Source organism: Chelon labrosus (genome assembly GCF_963514085.1).
Source record: "Chelon labrosus genome assembly, chromosome: 20".
In the NCBI taxonomy this organism is placed as follows: domain Eukaryota; kingdom Metazoa; phylum Chordata; class Actinopteri; order Mugiliformes; family Mugilidae; genus Chelon; species Chelon labrosus.
In genome coordinates this window covers 16,324,699-16,339,376 of record NC_140353.1, presented here as the reverse complement: position 1 = coordinate 16,339,376, position 14,678 = coordinate 16,324,699, and the positions used below count along the sequence as shown (strand labels likewise).

The following is a 14,678-nucleotide window of genomic DNA, read 5'->3' as shown; positions in this document are numbered from 1 at the left end:
TACCACTTATTGACCAACAGGTGGTGGTAAAACCAAAGCTAACCACTTCGAACCCGAGCTCCTCCCAGCTCACCAAACCCAGAGATGAGAACACTTAGCATAAAGACCATAGGCGTTCATTGCTGTGCACCCTTCTTGGAAAAATCCAGCAGATTACACAATACTCACACACAACCATATTTAACTCATATTGACAGTTTATTGCTTTGGCATTTCTTTTCACACTAGTTACATATAAACATATCTTACAATGTGCGGCATATTTGTCCGATATTTGACAACTTTGGCAACAAACTCGGCTTTAAACGTGTCTTGACATTACCAGTTGTGCTTCAGCGAGGATGCAGGTGAGAGGCGAGGAGATGTTGAAACCGAACGCGCAAGCTTGTGCAGGCTTGCGTTTGCTTTTTGCTCAATGGCACTCTTGCAACGCAAATTCCTGTGGCCCACCAACGGCCCCTGGCACACGTGTGATAATACGGAAGGCACTTTGAGAAAACACCAACTGTTGTTCAATATTCATAAATCACAGACATTTCCGATGCCGTTACATTCTTACACCGACAAAGTGCTGACAAAAGTGCATATTTACAGAGTGCTATAAGGTCCAGAAAAAAAAGCATCACATATAAAAGCAAAAGGCAAAACTGATTGGCAGATAAAACCTTCTGCAGTTGGAGGACTGCTAACAGATTTCATGAAATATATTATATAATACAGTACTTTCTGCCAGTGAAGTACCAGTGTGGAGACATTTGCAGCCACTCCTCAAACATTTGCTATAAAAATACCCAGATATTCAGATGATCTTTATTTGGAAAGCTACAATATGTAACTTCAGTCAGATTCTCAACCTGTCCGCAGAGGCTTGAAGTATGCGAGCCCATTAACGCCGTTTTATAGCACAAGACAGCATCCCCAAAAGCCGCATGAAAAATTAATGGAAATGAAAAGTGCACACAGCACTCATCTGTGCTTACATCTTTCGGTTAGGCTTTTTGCTTTTGTTACCGCCGCTTCTAAGACATCCTGCACTTAAACGTCAAGCAAAAGATTAAAGTTACAAACTGTAGCTTTGAATGTCATTCATTTCCAGACACCCACCAGAGACGCTACTCGGGGAGCCATTATTATTAACACTTGAAGATTCCTTGGTAGAGTCCCTGTATATCTGTCGTGGGATTGTTTGTCAGTTCCTCCAGCAGTCACATCTCAAAGTGACGGTACATGCTCTCCACGTAGCTCAGAACCCTTTGCCAGTCAGGACCGCCTGCTCTCAGCATCTCCTCCGCCGTCTGTTGAACGAAGCTACAGTTACGACTTTGACAATAAATTAAATCCACGCCAGAAGTGAGCTGATTTGTCAGAGACTCACCAGAGACTGCGCAATCCCAACAGACTCTCCTGTTTTGAATGCCAGACTGAGGTTCTCCCTCTGCCGAGATAAGAACAAATCGATAAGTCGGACACCGCAAATCACTCTGCCCTATCCATCACACAGGCCGTGGTCACAGTTCCTACCTTGTCCTCTGGACTGAGGGTGCTGTAAGGGATGTGGGACGGGAGGTAGGTGTGGTAGACGGCACAGAACGCGAGGCCATCAGCCCAGCTGCTGCTGAAGTTGGTAATGTCAATATTCTGAATGGAGAGGAAAGAAAAATATATAATGAGTTTCACTGTTTGTCCCACTGCTTGAGAAAAGTACTCATCTACAGTGGGTAAAATCTATGTAAACCATGTACAAGACGGTCATAAACAACAACACAACATTAAAACCACTGACGGGTGAAGGGCCTGAGCCCAGTCCTGAATTCTATGGAAAATCTGCGGTGTGGACTTGAAGAGGGCTGTGCACAGGAGACACCCTCACAAGTTGACAGATCTGGAATGTTTTTGCAAGGAAGAGTGGAAAATATTCCCAAGTGAAGATCTACCAAGCTGATAGACACTTAAACAAACAAACTGAGTGCTGTAATAAAATCAAAGGGCGCTTCCACTATGAAGTCAGATTATTCCAAGTTGTTTTTTTCTCCTAACATGTCACATTAGTTTTCAGTGCCATTGCATAAGCTGCAATTCAAATAAATGTACACAAGGTTTGATTTGATGTCTGTTTTTTTCCACAAAAAACTGCTGATTTAACATTTTTTTTACTTTTTCAGTGTTTAAGTCCTCTGTAAACTGAACTATATGTCTCCTACAAGTACAAATTCCACTATAAGAAGAGCACTAAACCAGATCCAGGATCACCTTGTAGCCTTGGGTTCGGCTCTGACACCAGCGGAGCAGCGAGTTTCTCTTTGAGCCCCCATGGCGACGCAGCAGCAGGTTGAAACCGTCCTGGGCCCTAACAACAGCAAAATAAAGATTGGGCTTTGTAGACAGAAAAATAAAACACCTGGACTCAGTTATAAAACATTAACACACTGAGTGAAATCCTGTATGAGGGGTGTTTTGGACTCGAGAGTGAGATTTATGATTTCATGTAATTAGATTTAGGAAATGGTTTGTCTCCACTGCACAGTGGACTCACTTGGTGGGTGGCAACTCAGTGAGGGCCGAGTTGTACTTGTTCAGAGACTCCTCACGTTTTCCTGCAACGACAAGAAACGGTGTTGGCTAACAGCAATTTGTCATCATGAACAGTCAAGGCAGTGGTGCGAGGAGACAAGCTTAGTTACACTGCTTTTAAACATGCTAATAAGCACTTCTACATTTTTAAAGCAACATTCAGCTAAGCTGGTGGTGCAGCGGAGCAAGCTGTAGCACTCACACGGACTATATAAAGTGACAAGCTAATTAGAAAACAAGTGTACTTTATACACAATGCAGACAGAGAAAAGTGAATTAATTAGGAATTGGATTCATTGCTCAAAAATTCTCCTTCAAGCTCTGGTTTCATCTCCATTAATTACCTGTGGGGTTATTGACAACATTCCCCTTTCTTGTTACACAATGGGGATTGTTGATACTAAAAATGAGTGCGAGTTTAAAGGTGCCCTGTGGAGTTTTCTTGTATACAAATGTTTATTAATGTATGTTTGTGTGTAGCGCTTTTAACGAAACACGTGGTGCTGGAGGTCTAACGCATGTGCTGAATGCACTTTCATCCTCATAAAATATTTGCAGAGCAGATTTTACAGTGGTCCTCTTCTAAACTGGCTTTGTGGATGCTTTCTGCAATCCTTACCGCAATCGTTTGTCACAAGAGAAATAAAATGAAGAGACACTTGTAAAAATATTGCTCAATAGCGCTACTAGTGGTCAAAAACTCAACAGTGCATCTTTAATGATTTTAGAATAATAATAAAAAAACATAACCACTTTCAGACTGCAGGGACTTTTTTATAGTACCCACACTGCTGGAAAACATGTCCCCTTTTGTGTATCTACATTTTTGTCTTTTTTTTTTTGGTCCTGCTTCAGTGTAAGCACCCAGAACAAGAAGACTGAAAATGTAAGTTGATTGCTTGTATGCAAAAACGTCTCTCAACTTTAGCCTTAAGAGAAATGAAACAAAACAAAAAAAGGAAGGTCGAGCTCCCCATGGGTAGTTGTACTCAGTTAATACCCAGAACCACTTGGATGGAGAGGGCCTGTTGTTTAAAGGCAATCTATAAACACACCTGAGTCATTGCTGGACTTGCCGTCTTGCCAGTCCAAACTTCTTCGTCCTCTTAGTTGTCCCAAGTTCTTGAAAACAACAATAATTCTTTAAATTTGGTACAACAGCAAAACCTCACTCACAAAGTGCAAAAGCATTTCCTGATCAACAGCCAAATTCTGATGAAGGATCCTCCTGCAGATCACATGTCTCACCTTGTTTGTAGGCCCAACTGTTGTGGTGGTATTAGGCTGGAGGGTTCCATTCTGAACAGCAGTAGAGTCAGAGGAAGCAGGTAATCTGGACAGGCTCCTGCAGTGAAGTAAAAAGAACTGACCCGATCAGCATGAGTGATTTTGTTGGCATTTTGTCTCGTTTTTTTTACGACGTTTGTTCACTCCAGGCTCCAGCTGAAAGTGAAACAGTTCTCAAGTGGCCCAGTGAAGCTCTGTTGATTCAGAGTAACACTTTCAAACGAAACCACATCCACAGGCCTGACCAAATATGGTAATTGTTATTCATTTTTGCTCGCTACGCCAGAGAAATGTGGACGACAGAGAGGCTTTGTTTTTACGTATCTGCCTGAACACATTAAAGTGAAACTGGCGCTACAAGGGGCTTTAGTCATGTGCTGCAGAAATACAGTCTGTTTTGTGTGTTTTCAAGAAAATATTTTCAGGACACTGTTTATCTCACCTTGACCTCTCTGTAGTTAGTGTTCTTCTTGTCTCGCTGGAGCTCACCTCCACTCTACTCCTATCCTCATTGGTCACGTTTCTCAGGTAACGCTTGGTCACACCTTTACAGTCTGGTTTCACCTCCTCACCGACAGCATTCTTTGTCATGTCATTCTGATTCCTACTTTCCACGCCTTCTCGTGCCAACCTGTACATCCCCCTTTCCCTGCCCCTCTGGACTCCTTCCGTGCTTTCATGGCTGTTGGAGTCTCCGTTGGGCCTCTCCGGCTCCTGACACGGAGCCTGGCCTTCGGTTTTGTCTTGAGCCTGAGTGAGAGCAGCCAGTCTCTGCCTGCTCTCCTTCAGCTCTCCTCTCAGGGTGACCAGCTGCATATCTGCCTCCTTCTGTCTCTGCTGGGCAGCGGCCAGCTCCCTCTCAGTGTCTTTGTGGGCCGTTCGGAGCGCCGTCAGCTCTTCTTCAGCCTCAGCTCTCAGGCGATCTGCCACCGCCACCGCCACCTGGAGGTCAGCCTGGAACTGCAGCCATTCCCCACGCTCTGTCTGTAAGAGAACAGTCGACGTTTTAAGAAGAATAACAACGTTATTCTGCTGACATTTCATATTATTAATGTTAAACTCCTTTGTACCTTTGAAGAGATGTACAAATGTACAATGTAAAAATGACTTAAAACATCAGCGTCCTTGAAACTAACCAAGAAAGCCTAATCAAACAAATAAAACAGTAATATTGTATTTTTTTTATTTGCTTATTCAGGAAAATGAGCCAACATTACATATCTGTGAGTGCCAAAAGTAGAAGTTTCCAGTCAATTTAATAAGATTCGTGCCATCATACATGTGGAAGTGTATGATGGCACAGACAAAGGAGCTTTCTGAGGACCTCAGATAAAGAGCTGCTGTTGCTCATCAGGCTGGAAAATGTTACAAAACCATCGCTAAAGAGATGGTGAAACATGGGGACGGTGATGTCCTTGTTTGGGCATGTTTTGTTGCATCTGGGCCGAGGCAGCTTACCATCATTGATGGACCAATGCGTTCTGAATTATACCAGCAAATTCTAAAAGAAAATGTCAGGAGCTGACTGTTAAGAAACTGCACACAAGCCCAAGCACGCAAGTCGTTCTACAAATAAAATGGTTGAAGAAGAACAAAACAAATGTTTTGGAATGGCCAAGTCAATTCCTGACTTTAATCCAATAGAAATGCTGCACAAGGGGGTCACAGCAAATATCAAGGGCTCACCTACTTTTGCATCTAACAGACTTGTACAAATAATTTTCTTGAATAAATAAATACACAAGCATAATATTTATGCTTCATTTATTTGACTGGGCTTTTAACTTTGTGAAAATCTGTCACAGATCATTCATTTTTATGCAGAAATGGAGGAAATTCTGAAACAAACAAACAAACACTTAAACAGCAGTCTACTTACAGGGTTAACCCATTCTGTGCATGAAGCTCCTGACCTTAGGCCTGTCATCTGGACTGATTGGACCTGTGTCAAACTGGTTTGGGATTGCTGCAGTTTGTGTCCTCTCAAACTGCAGCAATCCCTGTACATGGCTTAAAAGGGACCATAATTTGTTATTTAGCGTGGCTGTGCTTTAATCTGAGCATCTATGTCTTATCTCTCTGTAATCACTTGCTAGTTGTTACGTTGTCATTCTGCTACCGTAGCTTGTATGTTGGTGATTTTCTGTGTTTTCTTGCTCGTGGTTTCTTATTGTCTTGATGTCTCCTGTAGCTACTTAACAGAAGTTACTTGTGATTTGTCAGATTCACTAGGAGTAGAAGCTGTCTACTCCTTGTTTGGATAGGGAGCACAGTCAATTTTGGTTACATCTTGTGGATTAAAATAACTTATGTTTTTAGCAGCACCCACTCTGGCCCTCTTTTCTTTGCAGTGTTGACGTTGGCAATTTCTGAAGCAATGAATACCTCAAATAAACCAGAAACATCAAGCTCTAAGTTGCCTTCCTTCACCCTAGCTGAACTGGGTTGAATTCTATGAGAGTGCTCATCAGTTATAGAGCCAGCTACATCAGCTGAGAGTTAATCTGTTAGCCAGCCTGCATCAGCTGACAGTTCAGCCGATGCATCCATTGACAAATCTCAGTCAGGGTGCCTTATTTAAAGCTGCTATAGCCAACCAACCCTGCCTGCTTCTTCAGCAAGCAGGGTTTGTTGGAACCCACCTCCACCCTAGCTCCTCCTTTTCTGCTTTGTCTGTCTTTATCGATGTCCTCCAACATGAGAAGTTTATTTGACGAGCTGTCCTAACCGAATTGCCACCTAGTTATTGTGTGAGCTTCCCCATCACTTCCACTGATCTGTATCTGTAGCACAAGCCACAGAGCACTTTCTCAACTCAGGTTTTAAATTTTTTAAGCTTTTAATTTAACCCATTTCTCCCACACATTGTCCAAGTCTTTTTATAGTTCTTTCTTTTTATGTATTTATTTATTCTATTTTAGTAAGGGATATTTGCAAAGCAAGAATTTCATTGTATAGTCTAAACTGCTGTTTGTAATGTGCATATGACAATAAACATCTTGAATCTTCAGATTGCAATTCGGCACTAAACACAAAGTGAAACTGAACCCAGTGGGAATGTCTTTAGTTTAACACATCATCAGTCATAAAATGGGGACAATGAACACTAAAATTAAAACTCAGATTTGAGCCTCTACTGGATCTGATTGCCAAAAGGAAACAATACCAGACTCTGCACAGACAATTACTATAATCAAATGAACAATCAAATATCCATTTGTCCCTCATTAGGAAACAAGCTGAACTGAACTGCGCTGCAAGCCTCGGCAAGCTGAGAAGAGTGGAGTCAACTCTAATGAGGCATAACTGAATCATGAGCCAAATGTGTTTTACTTTTTTTCCTTACAGGAAAAACAATGCTAACAAGTTTGAACACAAAAAAAAACACCACAGTTTTAAGCAACATTTTGGGAATGGGGCCAAGACTGCATTGTGAAACTGCTGTCTGTGTCACACCACTGTGGCAGTAATCTATTAACTGTTGTCCTTGTCACCTATGAGAAATGAGCGGCAGAGTCATATGAGAACTACACCCTGAAATGGATTCAGTTTCGCATCTTTGAGCGTTCTGGCCTCAGACGTGCACGAACACTACCCCAGACATCAAAAGCGGCACAGAGAACCAGCGAAGCCAAGGGGTAAACGATACCAGACTATTAAAAAATGTTAAGCAACCATCATCATAAAAGGAGCAGAGGGATGTGTGGAAGGGAAAAGAAGCGAGGAAGGACAATAAAAGAAGAGCTGAAATAACAGCGATTTAATGGAGGCAAGCATGCAGACTGTGACTGGAGCTATGTTCAGCCAGAGAGCTGTGATAAGAGTGCGTTTGGGAAGGTCGGTAATTAGATGAAGAATGGATGGAGATGTGTAGGAGGAGGTGATGCCTGAGCCAAGTCACTCCCTTGTCTGACCACTGACTCAAGACCACAGCTGGAGCTGATTACCCTGAATCTATGCACGAGCACACACACACAAGGACACGCAGATCATATTCCCTTCTCGTCTCCCACACACACACACCTCCCTTCGTGTTTTACCTCAACACCAAACCACGCTGTTGAGTTTTCTCACACACGTCCACAGGGGAGAGCTCTCTCTCTCCCTCTCTCTCTCCCTGGCAACACGTGTCAAATGAATAGCAAGCGAGTGGCTGGTTGAGTAAAACGAAAATTTGAAGGATCCTCACAGAGCCTTTGTTATCTGGATGTGGACACTCCAACTGGAGCAAGTCTGTTTAAGGAAACAGGAAGGGGCGCTCCTCCGTTCACACTGAGATAAGGGTGTGGACGGTCGGCCTTCACGCAAACACACTCGCGCAGTCCCTCAAGACCTGACCTAGTGCCCTACTGCAAGACCAGATGTGGTATCCAGCCTCGACAGGCACGCATACACTTGTCCATACTTTTGATGCACATCCGATTTCCTCACCATTCCTGGAAGGGGACCAGCAGCACACTTGGAGATTGTCTCCATGTGTACATATGTGTGCGTTCCAACCATCTGTCCCTAGATCCCCACACCCAGTGTTTCGAACACATACTTGGGGAATAATTCCAGCTTTGTAACAGCTCCTTTCGCCAGCTTTCCACAGTCTTTGGTGTGCATTCAGAAAAACAATGACTGGATGCACTTCAACTCCAATGATTAGACATTTCCCTCCATCTACAACATGTACCATAGAAAAGTTATCAAAGAAAGGGTTCCCGTGTCATTGTCATTTACTGTGCACTGAAAATTCAGCACAAACACCAAATCTTTGTGACTAGCCTCTGCTGCTTCCAGATACAGAGCCTTTTTTGAGCCTGCTTTGCTGAAAGCAGCCTAGCGAGGAGTAAAGAGAGCAGAGAGAACCCAGAGATCATTCCTGGAAATCTCCGGCAGCGTTCACCTGGAACTGATTCCAAAGCAGGGCTCTGAGATCGGCTAAATCTCCAGGGGAGGGGGTGGGGGGTGGCGCACAAATCTGACCAGCCACCCACACACCCCCCCCCCCCCCCCCCCCCCACCGCCCAGCCATGAATGGAGTGTTTTCATTTATGTTGGTTAAGATAATTGCAGACTGTCATGCACACACACGGTACATTTAATGACATCCTTGGTAGTTCATTGCACTTTGGGTAATCGGTTGTTTCTTAAAGTTCAATGGAAATACTTTATGACTGTTAAGACAGAGAAAGGAAGGAGCATTTGTAAAAGCGGCGATGAAGACGGATGAGAAGAGCACGTAGAGGAGGCTTAGCAGTCTGAATGTGACGGGAAGAATAATGGCTTCTTAAATTATATAGAAAAAAGGTCAAATAAGAAGGTCGGATCTAAAGAAGAGAAGGCTTAAGCAAGCTGGAATGAAAAGTTTAGATGAAAAGATGGATGGACGTGGAAATGAAAAGCAGGAAGGGGAGGAAGGGAGATAGAGAAGTGGTGAGGAGAACTTGTTGAGAGGACGGGATGGATTAGATAGAGAGCACCACTACAGCAAAAGTCGTGGGGTAATTGTTTGAGTTCTTGTGCTCAGGGAGGAGTGGTCAGCTCTCTGATGGAGAAAGAAAAGGCAAAGAGGCACCGCAAGGGAGAGAGAGGAAGGGGAGAGGCTGTCCCTTGGAGCCCAAACTAACTGCGCTCACCAAGACATTCAGTGCATCTGTGCGTGTTTGCGAGCCTTTTGTCTCACGTGCAGCACATGAAAACACACGGCCAGTCAGCCACTGCAAGCTGCAGCCCTCGGCCCCCACCGACAGCTCGCCCCACGGCTCAAAACAAAACAAGTTTTGTCTCCCGAACAGCCGAATGTGAACCCCCTCCTCCGCGCTGCACTCCCCTTCTCCGGCTCTTCACAAAAAGGATCCCAGGACGGCAGCGCAGACGGAGAGGGTTCATAAAGTCGAGCTTTGCTGGCTTATATCGCCCTGCCGAGGGCCCGTGTAAACACAGTGTTGGATTGCCCCCATTCCCATAACACGGCTACCTCTCAGTGCTATACCACAGTCTCTCTGAGGTTCAGCTGGCCTGTGAAAGGTTTGTGTTTCTAGGTCCCTTGTAGAGATGTGGGAAAGTGGAGGAAAGACAAAAGCAAGAAGTGAGGGCACTTAGATTGAATATCAAGTAGAGAGAGAGAGAAAGACTGGCAATGCCAAACATACTTCAATTAAAATAAAGCTAGAATAATACGCCACAATATAAAGGAACATGAGATACAGGAAGAATGAAAGGGGAAGAAGAGAGATGAGGACAAGGGAGGTGCATTACTGGTCCTATTCCAGCTGCTGTAATCGGTGGCAGATCTGGAGGAAGTTGGGAGCCTCAGGCTACAAACCTCATAAGGGAGGGTCAGGAATTGGAACGAACGACTGACAGGAAATTACCAAAGAATATCACCATCCTCATAAGAGCATGAGCAACCGGACGGAATAATTCTTGAAGGGTTTTGCTTCATTCTTACTGTGCTCACATTTGGGTTTGTGACCTATGAATGGATCAATCCAAAATACCTTTTAAATCCCTGTAGCGGACAACATCTTTTCTCTGGGGTCCCAGAAAGAGAACTTCAAGTTGATAGTATTCACTTTCATTTCTCATAATTTCCAATCATATATAGCAATAGAAGCCACAAATGTCCTGTTAACATTTAAGACCTTATGAAAAGAAGCCACAACGCCGCCGTCTTTGATCAAGTATCTTCCTGAAGAGGAGATAATCTCAGTGATTTTCCTCTTTCGGGCCTCTCAGGAGAGGCAGCAGAGGACAGGAAGACCTTCATTAGCAAGACTGCAGCTCCCGGGGGGGGGGGGGGGGGCGAGCGGGGCCCAGTCCAAGGCCTATTGTGATGGTGGGGGGATTATGTGTAATGTGTTTGTTGGTGCCATCTCCTGACAGAAAGGTCACAATAACTGCACCAACTTCTGCATGACTTCCTGTTTACTGTACATATATATATATATATCTACTATTTTGCAATAAGCACGGGGGTAATAAGTGAAAGAGAAAACTTTGAGCACATCTCACCTGCAAAGTAGCCTTCAAACTCTTCACTTCTGTCAGCAAACGCTGCAGTATCTCTGAGGGAAGGAAACCGAAATGTCACAAGACATCACATGCATATCAATACCAAAAAAATGTCAAGGAAATGGAGTTGCCCTTCTTAAAGCGGAGAAATGTTAGGGCTGCTATAATGAGTGAACAGTTGCAGTGCTCAAAGGAAAAAGTCTGCAGGCCTCAAAAGCACTTAGTGAGGAAATAAATTGAACTGCGATTACTGTGACAAAGTTATTTCACTCTTGCCTGTCGTGCTTAAGGTCTTGTCCTGGCTGGCAGCGATACCCAGTGCAGTCCTACACTCTTCCAGCAGCTTCTCCACTTCCTCCCCTTGTCCGTCCGTCAATTCATGACCCGGCAGCAGAGACTGGCTCAGACCACTGTCCCTTTCCTTCCAGTTCTGCCCCAGAGAGGTGACCACCGCAGTCGATGCACTACTCTGAGAAGAGGAGCTCTTAAAAGGGCTGACAGCCACACTCTTTCCTTGGGAGACTGGAGTCCTTGGGGTGGAGGTGGGAGGACCGCCGTTCCTTCCCGATGCACCTTGCCTTCTGGCTGCCGACGCACTTCCTGGTTGGTTGTGCACCGGGCTCACTCCAGGACCATTTGAAGAGCGGTTCGAGGCGACCGGTGGAGGAGGCCGCCATTCGGGAGGAGGAATGGGAGTGCTGGGCGTGGTAGGAGTGCTGGGGGTGCTGGGCTGCGACTTCTTCCCACTGGGTGTGCTGGAGGGTACTGGAGGCGGGGGCGAAACTGGGGCCGCACGGGAAGGCTGAAATTGGGGACCTCCAGCTGTAAAGCCAGCCCCATCATTCTGTGGAGTAGTGGGTGGAGTGTGGAAACTCTCCAAATGGGCCCCTAGAGAAAAAATCCATTCATTTCAGATGAAATAAAAAAGGCAAAGACATCTGAAGACAGCCTCCAAACAAGAATATATTTGTCACTTTTATAGATAACTATTTAAAACCCACATCAGACTTTTCATTCTGGCATGACTGATTACCAAACTAGTTTAAATGTCACACTGCCATTCAAATAAATAAACATCACTGAGATCAGTGCGGCTTTAAAGTTCTAAATCACCATCAGAGATGCGACAAGTCTGAATGGACAGCAGAAAACAGTCCAGCCGTCACCGGTGTGGCATGTTGACACTGAAAACACCATGCAGTGAGGTGACCAGAACAACACAGCCCTCAGTGACCGTGCCCCAGGAGATGAATGCTGTAACACAGACATTCCTCTTAGACTGCTCATCCATAACGTCACTGCGACGCTCTGTCTCCGAGTTCAGGAACACACACATACACAGAGGATGAATGTTTCCCAAACAGGCTGTTTTTTGTTTTTTTTCCACCAGCGGACCGCTAATACATTTCCAAACCTGACACGATAAGATAAATGACTTCCCCTTTTTGCCCATCCCAGCTTGCCACCAATGATAACTCAGAGAATATATGGGAACCAGAAGGGCACAGCATTGGGGCTCATTTTCTCTCCTCCTTTTCCTTGTTTGGACAAAAGCCTCACTGCAAGGAAAACGAGTGGGATTTTCGAAGTGATGTAAGAGCAGCAAGCTATGCACCACCTGCTGCAAGGCCAAATCACTGAGAAAGAATGACAGGATTGTCCAATAACGCTCTCATGCCACCCCTGCTTTTTATTTCTTCATTCCGAACCTTAATGTGGTCGTCCAACCGCGCGCGAGGCTGGCAGAGCAACTCAACGTGTGTGTGTGTGTGTGTTCGCCGAGGTCTCTGCGAGTGTGTGCGTGTGTCAGATAGCATTAGGCTTCCTATGATTAATCCGCTGCCCTTGTGCTGAGCTGGGGAATTCTGCCGATTCATCACAGCTGGCCCCGGCGGGGCCAGAACGAATCGCGCGGGGACGCGAGGAGAATGACCACTCACTGAGTAACACACAGGAGGGCTGCCAAGATTCCTGCTGTCGCTCAGCATACACGCGCACACACACACACACACACACACAGCCTTTCCGCTCGCTTCTCCTTTTGTTGCCTTCAGTTTCCTGATTACTCCTGTTCCACACTTTCTTTTTAGGGGAATCTAGTGGGCTCGGCCTTCCTGTATCTAACATCCTTTTCCCTCCTCCTCTTTCTGCTACATTACATTGTCCTGGTTTTACTCTTATAAAAAAAAAAAATATGAGCCCAGCACACGTCCAATCTGTGTCCAGAGGCAAATATTTGATCCATTCTCAGCTAATCCCACATCTCTGATGCATTTCAGAATACAGAGATTCGATTCAAGAGTGGTGATTTTACCAGATCTAGTTTGAAATGTTTAATATATATTAAAGGTTCATAAGGTGTGTGTGTGTGTGTGTGTGTGTGTGTGTTATTGACCTACCTGTGGGTCCATGGCCGTCCTTGCTGGAAAAGCTTCCCATGGTGCAGTAATAGGGTTTGGGCCAGTGGTGTGGCCCTGCAGGTGCTTGTTGCCCTTTCTCTCAGCCCAGAACAAAGTAGCAGTGTGGAGGTGACCTACACACAGAGAGAGAGAGAGACAGATAAACACACACACACAGGACATCCAGTAAAGTGATGGCTGAAGTCACTGTTATCAAGCTGAGGAATAATTCCAGCTCCGAACAGAAACAAGCGCAGGACTGGGGGATTTTACAGGGAGCTCATGCTGCTCATTTGAATGCTAGGTAAATGAGTGACTTTACAAGGAAGAGCACAAAAACGACCACAAGCTGAGGCGGAACACTCCGGCGGGACCACACGAGGCAAACAAAGCTGTTGTCATGTCAGGTATACTATGTGAATGAGGATCGACTGTGCGCAAGAGAAATGCGCCAAAAAACACAAAAACGCAGCGCCACGAAGAGCGATTAAACCGGACCAAGCTGCTGATTTAACTAAATAAATCATTTTAATAAAAGGTTACATTATAGTTGTAAAGCTAAACGTTTGCGTTACAGAGGCGCAATGAAAACTTTCAGCCACATGGCCGAATGAAAGTTTAACAAGATTGCGTTAAAAAAAGAAAGAAAGAAAAAAGCAACTACATTTTCACCATCACGTTAATACTCGTCCTTTTAACTTGAAAAGCCACAAAAAGTTTATACAAACCCCAGAAAGCGGACAAGTAAATCCCAGATCCTTTAGGTCTGCGTCTGGAGAACTCCTCTTCTTCTTCTTCTTCCTCTCCTTCTCCACGCTTTTCTTTCTCCAGCGCTGCTCAGCCAAGCGCACTGCCTGGCTGCGTCTTCACTGAGGACAGGCGATCACACTCAGAGAAATACAATCACGATTCTACTTTGAATAAAAGAGGAAATAAAAAAGTTTAAACCTGCAACATTTTGCTCTTGATAAGGTACACAGATTCAGGTTTTAATCCGCAAAACAATAACAAAAAAACTAAAAAAAAAAATATATAAAAACAGAGACCAACTCTAACCACCGATGACCGATGGCACCGAAATCCGCTGGATGTGTCCACTGGAGGGCACAGTTAGGCTGCGTTAGGAAAAACCTGTTGCCTCTGGGATGCTTGTCACTTACCTCCTCACTTTATGAAGTGGCTGACCCACTGACCTAGTGTACCACACAGTTCTAAGCTAAAAAAAATCTCTATCTGCACACTTTATACCAGGTTTTCCTGATAAAATCCAGTCACACTTTACCTGGGAAAGTTTGCCTCCCACTTCTCTGAAGTGAAGAGTTGAGAGAAACCTACAGTGTTGTGTTTCTTCTCACAATTTAAAAGGCTTTTGCAAGTGATGTGAGTATTGGATTTGTCATGCATGGATGGACCTGGTGC

General features: G+C 44.7%; 1 protein-coding gene across 1 annotated transcript; it reads right to left on the bottom strand.

Moving 5' to 3' along the window:
- Window positions 1-179: 179 nt before the first annotated feature.
- On the bottom strand, window positions 180-14,359 carry LOC311505530 (uncharacterized protein). The gene is made up of 12 exons (XM_084569145.1): window positions 13,988-14,359; window positions 13,260-13,393; window positions 11,137-11,748; window positions 10,861-10,913; window positions 4,301-4,842; window positions 3,820-3,916; window positions 3,627-3,693; window positions 2,534-2,594; window positions 2,251-2,347; window positions 1,522-1,638; window positions 1,376-1,435; window positions 180-1,295 (listed from the first exon to the last, which is right to left on the bottom strand). Exons 2-12 carry the CDS (start codon window positions 13,297-13,299, stop codon window positions 1,206-1,208), a joined length of 1,836 nt encoding a protein of 611 aa, XP_084425271.1. The 5' UTR covers window positions 13,300-13,393; window positions 13,988-14,359; the 3' UTR covers window positions 180-1,205.
- Between the last annotated feature and the right edge of the window lie 319 nt (window positions 14,360-14,678).